The sequence below is a fragment of the Tachysurus vachellii genome, chromosome 6 (genome assembly GCF_030014155.1).
Source record: "Tachysurus vachellii isolate PV-2020 chromosome 6, HZAU_Pvac_v1, whole genome shotgun sequence".
Taxonomy (NCBI): domain Eukaryota; kingdom Metazoa; phylum Chordata; class Actinopteri; order Siluriformes; family Bagridae; genus Tachysurus; species Tachysurus vachellii.
In genome coordinates, this window is record NC_083465.1 from 18,853,308 (window position 1) to 18,866,166 (window position 12,859).

The following is a 12,859-nucleotide window of genomic DNA, read 5'->3' on the forward strand; positions in this document are numbered from 1 at the left end:
TAAACAGAATGACATTGGCAAGACATGAACCCATATATAATATAGACAGTTGTATGTACAGTGGAAAAATGTGCAAATTGAAATATAAATGTTCATGTATTTATGACCTCTAGACTGGACTATTGTAATGCATTACTTGGTATCATAACTAATAAACTAATCCCATGCCTTCTAATGATGTTCCCTAAAGGAAGCATGTATATAGAGAAAAGCAGAGGTCCTAGAACTGATCCTTGAGGGACCCCATAATTAACTGGCAATAAACTAGAGGATACACCATTTAATCGATCAGACAGGTTCTGATTCTGATTCTCCTAAACTGTAGTAGTAGTAGTATGTTGTTGTTGTTAACAATTTTTTGATATTTATTAATGTTCAGAGAGCCCAGAGGACACCCATCTTTTCCACCTAACACCTAATTCACAATCTTTCTTTTTAGGTACCTTCTGTTTCTTTTTTATTTTATTTTTATTTATTTGATTGTTTGTGTAATTTTATATCAGCCACTAGATGGCGCACAATCCACAATTATTGATTGCATTGCGTGATTATTAACTATAAATAATATGTGATGGTTTCACCTATGTTGTTAAAGAATAATTGCAGGTAATGTTATAAACATGTTTATTACACTACAGTGTGAAATGCTACAAAATAAATATTTTACCACCAGTAATACGGCATATCTCCGATTTTTTTATAGTGCTGCCAAACTCCTCGATTGGCTGTATCTTCAGTCAGTCAGCGTGATGTCCAACTGGTAATTGGAAGTATGACATGTAATCCAATACTAGCGCAGGAGGCGGGTTGTGTCAATGCGCAATACGGGTGAGGAAAAAAGTTAAACACGTCGCAGCGAGCTAGGCGGGGGGAGGTTGAGGAGTTTTAGCGTGGCTGGTTTATTAGCCGCGTAGCAGTTGTGCTCGATTCACTGTTTCAGCAAGAGAAGAAAGTTTCAACTCGATGGAAAGTGAATGACCCGTTTTGGGATGTTTATTTTGACGCTAAACGAATGTCAGGACTTGAAGAATCGTCTGCCTCACGCTTACGGATGTGGACTATTCACGTGGAAATTGTACGTTTTTCGAAGAAAAAATTCTTGCCATAATTTTCACTAGATCACTTTTATGAACTGTTTTTTTTTTACTACTAGTGTTTTAACCAGCGAATTTAGATGCGAAATAACCGAATGTTACACAAGTCCGAATGTTGTATTTTTTGACAAAGTGGTTTAAAATGAGCGAAATACGTTGCGAGTGTATTTTAATTAGCTTTACGCTGCTAGCTAGTGCTCTGCGTCGTTAACGCTATGCTAAGCTAACATCAATAGCGTACTCCGTCTCTGCTTCTCTCTAGCTGTTAGTTATAATCGTCTTATTTAACTGTTGGTGAAGAAGATTTGCACGTTTATATGTGTCGAATAGCGTGTTTACACATTTTACGAATAAAAGACGACTGACAATAATACTTTCCTTTTAAAAGTCAGCTTGGAGTATTAGCCGAGTGAGCTAGCTTGACTTGTTTTAGTAAGCTTTCCGTTAGATATTACCAGAAAAATCTCAACAAATTATACCAAAAGTCAAACTAAAAACTGGGGTGAAACTAAACAGTAAGCATAACGTGAGTTGTTTTGTTACTTAAAAAACGACGATTGTAATGTTGTCGGTTATTGTTAGCTAAAGGAAGTTTAAATATTTTGTAAACCGTTTGTTTTTAACCGGATAAAATTCAGGAATGTGATAGGAAATTCAGGAAAGTCTGGATAGACGCCCGAATAACGTCCAGAAGTCTCCAAATTTATTAATAAACAGATTTAAGAGACAACAGATAAACAATTTCTAATGTAAGGAAACCATTAGATCAGTCACGTGCTAGATTGCAGTCACTTTAAGGCATAATCCACATCATCCACAGCTGTTTGTCTCTCTTATTCTTTCTACCCAAGACAATGAGCTAGATGGCACACTTGGAGGACAGGACTTTGATGCAGTAATTGGAAAGGCAGACCACCAGGTCAACTCGATCGTCTGTGTTTCTCTCTCGTGATTCGTACCGTTCCGATCATGGATTCATACCCGAGGTCCAGCGGTGACATTCTGCGCAGAAACCCCCAGCACGACTTCGAGCTCATCCAGAGAGTCGGCAGTGGCACATATGGAGACGTGTTCAAGGTGTGTTTACCATGTCTGGAGGCTGATTTTTCTAATGCATGCTATGCATGACTACTGTGTGCCCTTTACCACACAACCACACTCCGTCCATTTCCTGACTTGTGCATGCTTTGTTACATGCAGAGAACATAGTTAGCTCTCATTCTTGTCAAATAACTAGTTGTCACATCCAGTATTTTCCTTATTTTGTTTATTGGTCCAAATATCCAGAACGTATCCCATTTTCGCAGCTTTAAAATCCTCTGTCATTTATTTATTTATTTGTTTGTTTGTTTGTTTGTTTGTTTGTTTATTTGTTTGTTTGTTTGTTTGTTTTTTTTAGAAATAAACTTTCTCATGGCCAAGTTTAACAACTTGCATATATAAAAGAAATGTCACCCACAAATACACAGTACATAAGGTAGTCTGCACAATTTTGAGTTGCATCACTTTCCCATGCTAGAGTTACCTGGAAGCAGATCAAGAGGCAAATGGTCTCAGCTCAGCGTTTATTTTGGTCTGCATAAAAGTATGAGTCCTGAGCTCCATAACTAAATCACAAAGGTGTCTGTTAGTGGTCTGATAATTTATTTTTAATATATTTACGTTCTCTCTATTATATTTTTTTTAACATTATACTTTCCATTTGAACTCTTAGTAAATGGGAAAAAAAACATATGCTGAATGACTTTTGTCCAGGCTTTAAGCATAACTGGAAGGCTTTATTTGAGAAACACTCCCACTCTGTAAAGGTGTGGTGTACATCAAAAGTTAACAAGAGTATAACGATGCAGTTGTTTTGATAGAAACGTCAGTGAAGAAAAACCGATGATTACGACTTCCCCAAAGAACCAATAAGACTTTATGATTCTTTAATGAATTTACCCATTTTTAATGAATAGTTTGTGTGTGGTGACTGTTGTGACTGGTCATTGTTTCAGATTTTTCTGTGACATTCTGCAGACACTAATACTCTAAACAGCAGAACTGCACCTTCCAGGAAGTACTTTCCAATCCGAGCTCACCTTTCCTCTGTTGTATGAGTTAATGCTTGAATAAACAAAACATTTTCTCTTGGAATTCTCTGCTTTTTTGACTGACAGTGTAGACTTGTATCGTTTGTGTTCTCAGTTTGTAGTGAGAACTACATCGCTGTGTAGTGTTTCAGGACGACATCGCTCCAGGGATTGTCCCTTGCTCTCTACTGATTTAGCATGCCAGTCAGAGACTAGCCTACTTTCTGAAAAGTTCTGTGTTCTGTGGTTCTATGGTATTGATTGTGTGAAGTTTAGCTGGGGGAATGACTGATAATGGCTTTGGAACTAGGGTGTCCATAAAGTAAAAATGTAAAAAAATGATGTGCATGCCGTAAAACGTCCTGCTTTGTTTAGTTACTGTAATTATGTTGTCATGATATTATGATGTCTACTTTTGCACATTTTCGAGCTTAAAGAAGAGAACCACACATACTAGTTTTTCTTGTATGTGCAGTCACTTTTTCCCAATGAAATTTAGAAGCAGATCCAGGAATTGCATTCGTATGTTTTAACTACTGTGTCTAAAGATTAGTCACTACACTGAATGAAGTAAACAATGCAGGAGAAATGATTATAATAATAACAATCCTGTTTTTTTTTTTGGCATCTTTAAATGTCCATGTCAGATTTGAAGGGTTTGAAATCCTGTATAGACTCGGTAAGAGTAAATGTTGCAGATACAATCCTTACACCTATTAAGTGTTGTTATTTCTTAGCAGCTAATCTATGGTGTATTAGAGATGCTAAAACTGAGTTAAACTGGTGTTAAATGGGAATAAATTTTATCTATTTTTTATTTTATTTTATTATTATTATTTTTTTACTAGACCCAGCTCAAAAGCCATCTTAAACTGGTTACTGCAATTTGTGGCTTAAAGAAGGATTCTCTGAAATATCTGATTGATGTTAAAATGTGTAAAGGTCCAGTGTACATGATCATTTGGAGGCTGTGTTTGTTTATTAATTTTTATTATATTTATTTCCCCCCCATTTGAATAGTTCAAGGGGCCTTGCATGCTAATGACACACACGTTTAGGGATTTGGATTTAGCAAGCTCTCTGGACATTCCTGGAAACCTTCTGAAAGTAGGAATGTTTGCATTCATCCAGTAGTGGGCAACTTCCTCAAGCCAAGAGATAGCTGTGTGTGTATGTGCATGTTTGCTTGTGTGTCTGTGGTAGATGCTTTTCTATTGTTATTGTTTGGTAGACATCCTTCCTCTCTGCCGGCTTAGCTGCTGCTGTTTTAAGAACTACTGTGAACTACGCAGTGAGCCGCCTGTGTCTATTATCTAGCTGTGTGCTTACTGCATTGCTACTGCATGAGGTTTCTACCTCTGTAGCAGCACAATAACTGAGCATTGTTGAGTATTTTGTTAGTGTGAAACATCTCATAACATCACATGAGTAATCTTATCCAGTCTGACAAAAAATTGTTTTCTTCTGGTACATGTGCTGCTTCTCCTATTTACTGGCTGCTTGTAGTCCAAGTTTTTTTGTTTGTTTAGTTTTGTTTAATTTATCTAAAAGTTTCAGTAACAGGTTTTCTAACACTTTTTTTGGTTACTGTTGGGCCTCTGTTATAAACCTTACAGGCTCGGTTTATGATTTACACCTGCAAAAAAGATTGCAAGACCATTGGCCATATGATCACAATACTAAAGCAGTAATAATAAATACATTTAGAAACGTATGAAGAAGAACGCGCATTAAAACAGATTAAATAATATGTAAGATAATCTAAAAGGTTGAGCAAATACAAAAATGCGAGTAACAAAAACAAGAAGAAATGTATAGTTGTTTTTAGAAATTGTGTATTAGTTTCTTTTCCGATCTTTATTTCTTTCAACTTAACTCCTGTATAGAAATACTTTCATTTATATAGCTGGATGGTGTTATTGTTGTAGCCACAACAGAACTGAGGGTTTTATGATTCTGGATCCTCTAAATAAACAGTTGGCACTTCCAGTCTGTGCCTCTTTCTACCAAGCAGAACTGATTAGAGTATTGACTAGCCCCGAAATAATCCATAGTGATCAGTGGCCTAATGCTTGTTTGTGTTTTATTCCTTAGTGTTGTTTCTTCTGCAGCTACCAAATGTTAGCCTGTCAGCAAGACAAAGCTGATGTTTCGAGCTCACTTTTTTTTTCATTGTCATAGATGAGGGAAATGGCTTTGAGTATCTTGTCTGAGATTTGTTAGACTTCAGTAGGATCAAGGATGACTTGTAATTTTGACTACAGTGGCCAGAATAATGAAACAATTAATTATTCTTAATAATAAATAATTTTGCTTTAGTATTTCTACATTGCACATAAATCCTTGATATAAACATAAAGATTTATGGTATTGTCAATTTTTACAAAAAAAGATGTAAATTTATAAATGTACAATTAGTAATGCTGGAAAGGGATTCAGTCTTATAACAAATATAATTTAAGGGCACCTTAGCAAAACTGTTTTAAATCTGACCGTTTTCTCTTGCTAGCTTTGTTCCTGGTAACTTTTTTCCAGCCTAGAGCAAATGGCCCTTCCCCTAGCTAAAACAGCTGTTTGGTTCTGCCCCTTTAAAGGCATGTGGCACCTCATACAAAGCTTTAATCAAGCAGTGTTTTCCATAGATTTGAAATATACTTGTGTGGCAATATATATGACAGTGTAGACCAGGGTGTGAATAATATGAGGTATGATGGATATCATAACTAAATATTTGCTTTCTCTGCTTTTTGTCTTTCACTCACCATAAAATTGGTGGAAAATGTGGTGTTTTTTGTGATAAATGAAATGTGATTTAAATAGGGCAAATTATACTTGGCTGGGGTATACAACTTAGAGCTGGGTATCTGCTATGTATAAGCAACACTAGTAAGTAAGTTGTGGGGAAGGATGATTCTGACAGTTAGGACATATGAGAAACAGCTGTGCTACTATCTGCTGTAGCTGTGTTACTATCTGCTGTAGCTGTGCTATTATCTGCTGCAAAAGCTGCAAAATACATAATTGTTTCTCTTAACTAATTATTTGCCTACTTTTGGGCAAATGAAAAAATGTATTTGACCCATCAGCACAAAGCCGCCAAGCTCTAGTGATAAATGAAAACATGAAAGAGTGAGCGTGGTGAATTAAAAATATTTCAGGTGGTGTATCTAAAAGAGACTCTAAAAGCTAAAAAGATTGGAGAGATGAATCCATTTGGAATATCTATCCATTAAATGATTGAAAGTAAATGTACTCTGCTACCAGTTTAAAACATAGGTGTTTTGCGTTGTGAATATATAATACTATTACATTTTATTTTTATATAGGCATGCAGTTTCTCATGTAGTCTAATGGTTATCATTGTGGTTAACAAGGACCTGAGTGAAAAGCCTATCTGCACTTCTGTGAACTGTAACATGATCTGTATCAAATAATTCTTGCTCCAGTAATGATAATATACTAAATAAGTAAAGAATGGGTGATGGAGTGTTATAATTGTGGGTTATTCAATGTACACTGTAGCTTGTAGGCTATAATGAATATTTGCCAAACTAGCTAATGATGATGCATGTTAGAATAGACCTACATCCTGCAGTCATCCATTTCCAGTCCATCCTTGGGTTTATCAACTCTGTTTATCCCCAAGGATTACCTCCAATTGTTTGTACAATGGACAAGTGATTCTTTTGTTTCCACTCTGACTGTTGTGGTCTTTAGACTCTTTGTATTTTGCCATAAAGCCTTGCTTTGCTTTTTAGAAATACTATTGAATCCAATAGTATTGAATTTTGTTAAAACAACAAAAATGTTTTGGTTTGAGAGACAGTACACATTTAATGAATGTTATCGTATACTTAGGACCAATGAAATACAAAAATAAAAGTTATCAAATGTATTTATTTATTTATTCTGTCCATGTTTTGATTGAACAGCTGGTAGCCAGTACAGTCTTTGCGACATGCCATTAATATGGAGTTAGTTGTCAGTGTGATAGTTAATTTAGTATAATCAGTATTGGGCAAACTTTTTCAGTGCACCATGGCACGTGTGTCACTGTGATCAGTAAATATTTAAATGCTGCAAAAAATGTGAGAGAATTTCTCTCATGCCTGTACAAATTGAGATGCTTGTCTCAGTAGTTGAACTAGGAAAGGTAAGCTGCAAATGGGATCAAAAAATTTGAGTATGCTTCATTGTAATCCAAAACCGTCCCTTCCTTTAAGTTGTTTTAATCTAGAAATATGCAGTGTTTTCACTTCTTATTCCACTGTGACTGTGTGAATGTTCTCGGAGACCTCCTACACCATGTTTTTTGCGCTGCTGTGTGGAGCAGTCTGCTGTTTGTGCACTCACCAGCACAAATCACATATACCACCTCCTTTTCTGTCTTATCAGTTATTTACTTTTAGATAAACCAACATATTCAATTGGCATCACACTCTGCCCCATTTGTCGCTTTCACCTTCAATCTCTGTTATATATGTTTGTTTTTTTCCCTCTCTCCCAAAACAAGACCAGTTCTCAAAAGAAGTCCTTTCCTAACTTTTTTCTTATTATTTAATTTAATTATTGTTGTTATTAAAAAGCCTAACTGTATGGATACCACTGCATAACTCATTGTTCAGCACATTGTAACAGACTGCCAGTTTCCCAAGGCAGGATTTTAAGATTACACAAAACTGACCTGGTAAAATTTCAGTCTGGTGAGGTCTGCTGGGTGTATGGCATTTTCCACACCGTTTAGCACAGATTGGCTGAGAAAATTCATTTCTACAGTAGTGGCATTTGGATTTTGAACATCTTTGTGAAGTAGTTTAAGTATACATCAGAAAAAAATGAAAGAATATTGCTTGAAATGACCAATCATAACAGGCACTTGGTAGCATACAGCAGGTGTGGATTATAGAGATCTTTCCCCAGAATTGGTCATATAAATTTAAGGACATGCAGCCAGTGAACAGCTTATGCCTAGTTCATTATCTGATATTTCTGAGTGTCTGTAAATGTTCAACCAGGCCACAGTAGTTTCTGGTTATGTGTATATACTGGGATTTTGATTTGTATGTCTCTGTTTGTCTGCTATCAGTCCTTGCCTGAGTATGTAAAACATGTGCTTTGAGCCCGGCTGAGTTTCACACACAGTCAGTTGCCCTTTTATGTCGAGGCATTTCTCTGAGCTCAATTACAGGAACTTCTGAAACCTAGCCAGCCTTGAGATCACGCCTTCCTTTTGCATCTCTGTCTTCCGTGCACTCATATGAATTACCATGTGATGTTCAGTAGCTTTGCACTCCACATGTGTGTTCCATGTGGTAGCTTAGCGCTTAAAGTTTTGGACTACTGATTGGAGTCTGAATCTCAGGTCCACTAAGTTGCCACTGTTGGGTTCCTGTGCAAGGCTCCTTAGCCCTAATTGCTCAGTTGTATAAAATGAGATGAGATAAAGTGTCAGTCACTCTGGATAAGCAAATATCTGCTAAATGCCATAAATGTATGGTCAACCTTTTTTAAAAAGCTGCACATGTACGTGTAAACAGCAATGAGTTGTTTTTTACTGAACAATTAGGATTTGATTTGTGGTTTATGGTATTCTAAGCAATATTTGAATATACCTGGTTTGGTACCTTTTATTACGATGCATAGTTTGAAACTTTGAAAGTGAAGGAATGATTTGGGAGAGGTTCTTATGATGGACAGTGATTATGACTGAGTGGACTGTTGCTGTTGAACTTCTTCCTGGTGTGTTTTATACTTCTGTCCATGACTGTTTGATTGCAATTAATGATGTGGTTAAGACAATTTGTCTGTGTGTGTGGGTGTGAGAGAGGGAGAGAGAGAGAGAGAGATGCTGTCAATGTATCTATGTAGATATTAGTCAGATCACAAGTTAACAACCAGGACTGTCCAGGAAGCTAAAATTTCCCTTGGCTTTCCCAAGTACACAACAATGAAAATTATATAAACATTCATGGATGTGAGGCAGTCATGCTGACCTACTTCTTCATGAAAACATCTTGTACTTGAACTGCATTTTGATTGTCTCTCTGTCTGCTCACCACTCCACTCTTTTATTTGTCTTTTCCTATCCTCTTACAAACAGTAACAAACTGTAGCACCTTGGTCATCACAATCACCAACAGCCATAGTGCATATCTTTTATGTTCTCTGAAACTAAGCTGTTCTGTTTATTTTGACATTTATCTTTTGGTTTTTCAGGCTCGTAAAATCTCCACCGGAGAGCTAGCAGCTGTAAAGATGATTAAACTGGAGCCAGGTGAGTTTCAGCTCTTACAACACATCAGACCTTTTCAGCCATAACTAAAACTGTTTTATCTGCTTTTCTGTATATAACACAATAGTTTATACCTCAAACATTGTTCACCTGATATAGTCATTAGGCCAATATTTTAACCTGACTTCCAGTCCAAGGCAAGTGTCCTCCACCTTACAGCCTTGGAAACTTATGGCCCTGTGGTATCTTACATCGCTTACATGATTGAGCTGTATTCTATAGAGTTAAGAATGCTGTGCAGAACATATGAATAGTCAAGCTTTGCTCTAAAAATGGCAACTAGGTATGGTGTATCTCTGTATACATCATTTCTGTTAGCTTTTGAATTTACCTCTACTGTGTTACTGTTAATGAGCTAAACGTTTATTCTCGGAACGCTGACTGAATAGCAAAGAAAATAACAGGCTCAGGATCAGTCACCACTTGGCAGCCGTTACATTTAACTTTAAGATTTCAGCATAAATGTAGACACAGTTTGAATTTTAGAGTCCAGATATGATCAACAAATTAAAGAATTTGCCTTATGTCACTTGGACATAAAAGATTGAAGATCTGTCTCTGTTCATTGGAAAAGCTTTTTTTCCTTGTCTGTCTAGTCCTCCTCAAGACCAATAACAAGATTGGAGAAATCATGCTTTCTCCAGCTCTGGCATTTTAAAGATCTTTCCATTCACATGGCTAATTACTCGGATCAGGGCTGACAGCTGGAGTTTTGCATAGCATAGAGAATTTTCTGATCTAGTACAAATGCTAAAGCTGGTAATGAACTGTTGATTTGAATCAGGTGTCTTTGAACAGGAACAGTTTTATTGCTTCACTATTTTGAGTCTTAGAATTCCAGTGTAAACTGATTTTCAGTGTAGACCAGTGCAAACTGAAAATCAGTAGCTTTTCGTTGTAATTATTTGTCACTATCCTTGTTTGTTGAAATATTTTTAAATTGTTTATTTCCTTCATTAAGGTCGTTGATGACTGCTTCTCCATTTTACTTCCAGATCCCCAAACTGGCTATTTTGTAGCCAGGACTTTAACCCACTCACTTCATTTAACTTGCGTTTACTTCTTCAGAACCAATAGCAAAAGTAACATGAATGCAAACACTAAATGTAATTGCCACTAAAATGACAGCAAAGTGATAAAAGGTACTTGATGAGGAGTTTTATTGATTGTAATGAAAAATATTTATTAGCTAGTTTTCATGGAAGAGAAATGGTTACATGATGTAAAAATCATAGAAATTATCCTTGTGTCTTAGTTCTATGTTTTAAAGAGCACCTGTGTAAAAAAAAAAAAAAAAGTTAAGTCTTAGAATGACAGTTTGACAGTTTTGGCCATTTTGACAGTCACGTTTTTCATTTTCAGGACCTTAATTACAGATGTGTGCAATCTGAAGATTTTTTTCTTTGTAGATTTAAGTTTAGAAGAATTTTGTGCTCTGGTATAGCTGTTGAATGCACTGTCTATTTTGTAACGCCTTCAATTCTCATGTTGTTTCTAGTCACTTCAAGCATATATGGATCCTTTCAAGTTTTGGAGTCTATTACTGAATTGCACTGACACATTACTTGCTCTTCTTTTTTTAGGATAAAGATAAAAGGATAAAAATAATAAAACTCAGTTCAACTGTGGGGAAAATCAATTAAAAACAGCAAGCACATTTGTATAATGTTCATATTAGCAGTACTAGTTTACCAGAGTACCATGTCACATCTGTAATATAGCCTGTCTCTTCTAGAAGGCCAAAGTAGACTATAATTCTAACATTACAAAGAGCATGACTGACTGAATCATCCTGAGCGTATTCACACCTGAACCACAAAGCCCTCACATTTTGCACATTCTAAAGTTTCCTTGTACTGTCAAAGATTCTAAGCATGTTTAAAGGAAGTGGTCAGGGCTGTCAGTCTAGAGATCAACATTTAGTTTTGCATTTTTCAGAGACATAGAGAGCAGCATACCTTAGATAAGATGGCCTGGCTGCATTTTTGTTGCAGAGCACAAACCAACTTTTTACTCATAATACCATATTAGTAGCACTATACCTGGTGCTGTTTAGGTGTTTATGCTTCTATGACATCTGGGCATTTTTATGCCAGCCTGAATTTAAGACACTAAAGCAGAACAGGTAGACTTATAAAGGGAAACCTGCGCTTTTCTCAAAACAATTCTGCTCAAACGTTGGACTCTTATGCTGAGCACTGCTAGGCTCTGACAAACAGCGGGTGATATCATGTGTAATTGTGTTTGTAAAACACTAGCTGTCAGGCAAATTTGTTAATTTTCTCATAAGGTTCTCATAATGTGTTCTATACAGAGGTAGACACATCAGAAGCCTAGCACAGGCTCCTGTACATCCAATATTCAGAATATATTTGTAAAGCTCTGTATTTGCTTGAACAAACTGAGCTTATTTATGGACGTACATGATTGATTTGCTGAAACTGTAAGCTTAAGTTTGGTCTGTTTTCCAATGCCAAGTTTATCAGCATCATTATTTATGGTCTTATTGACTTTCTTTTAGAACAAGAACATATTTCATCTGTCTGTTGTTCATTCTCTGTTATTTTTGTGTTTTATAGGAGATGATTTTTCAATCATTCAGCAGGAAATCTTCATGGTGAAAGAATGTACTCATCAGAATATAGTGGCTTACTTTGGCAGCTACCTCTGGTACTGTATGGCCAAAACACATATGGTTTGTGTGGGTGATGTCTTGTCTTGTATCTCTGTTTACAGGAAGTGGCTTGTTGCCTTTTTGTCATTTTCAAAGCAAATTATGGTCTGTATGGTTTTTTGTTAAAGATCAGCTCTTATCTACAGATAAGTCAGTGAGCAAATGGAGTAAAAACATATATGTCGGTAATATATAAAACCTGGAATCTGAAAGGCCTAAATTAAATTTTCTCTTTCTGTGTTGCAGCCGGGAGAAGCTGTGGATTTGTATGGAATATTGTGGAGGAGGCTCACTACAGGACATCTACCATGGTACCTACTGTTTTTTGTTGCTATTATGACTAACTTGTATAACTATGAGTTGCTATCCTGCCTGTCAGCTCAAGCTAATTGGCCATTTTCACCTGACCTCTCTAATCAACAAGGCATTTTCACACACAGAACTAACAGTCCCTCAATGTTTTTTGCATTCCACACCATTCTCTGTAAATTTTAAAGACTGTTTTGTGTGAAAATATCAGGAGATCAGCAGTCTGAAATGTTCAAACTAGCTCATCTGGTATCTTTTATCCATGCCACAATCACAGGAATCAGTTGTTCAACATTCTGGTGTTTTGAGGTGAAGATTAACTGAAGTTCCTGACCTGTCTTGTGTCACTATAGTTATGTAATCCATGACTATCCTTATTAGGATATATAAATATAATAAAGAATTTATTTATATATAT

At 36.2% G+C, this 12,859-nt stretch overlaps 1 protein-coding gene across 1 annotated transcript in view; it reads left to right on the forward strand.

Moving 5' to 3' along the window:
* Positions 1-850: 850 nt before the first annotated feature.
* map4k5 (mitogen-activated protein kinase kinase kinase kinase 5) overlaps positions 851-12,859 on the forward strand; it is a 34,093-nt gene continuing 22,084 nt past the window's right edge. Inside the window, exons 1-5 of the mRNA XM_060872731.1 lie at positions 851-1,075; positions 1,946-2,171; positions 9,383-9,440; positions 12,038-12,128; positions 12,379-12,443. Of these exons, the coding sequence (XP_060728714.1) occupies positions 2,064-2,171; positions 9,383-9,440; positions 12,038-12,128; positions 12,379-12,443 (322 nt within the window). The 5' untranslated portion in view covers positions 851-1,075; positions 1,946-2,063. The remainder of the gene's footprint in view (positions 1,076-1,945; positions 2,172-9,382; positions 9,441-12,037; positions 12,129-12,378; positions 12,444-12,859) is intronic.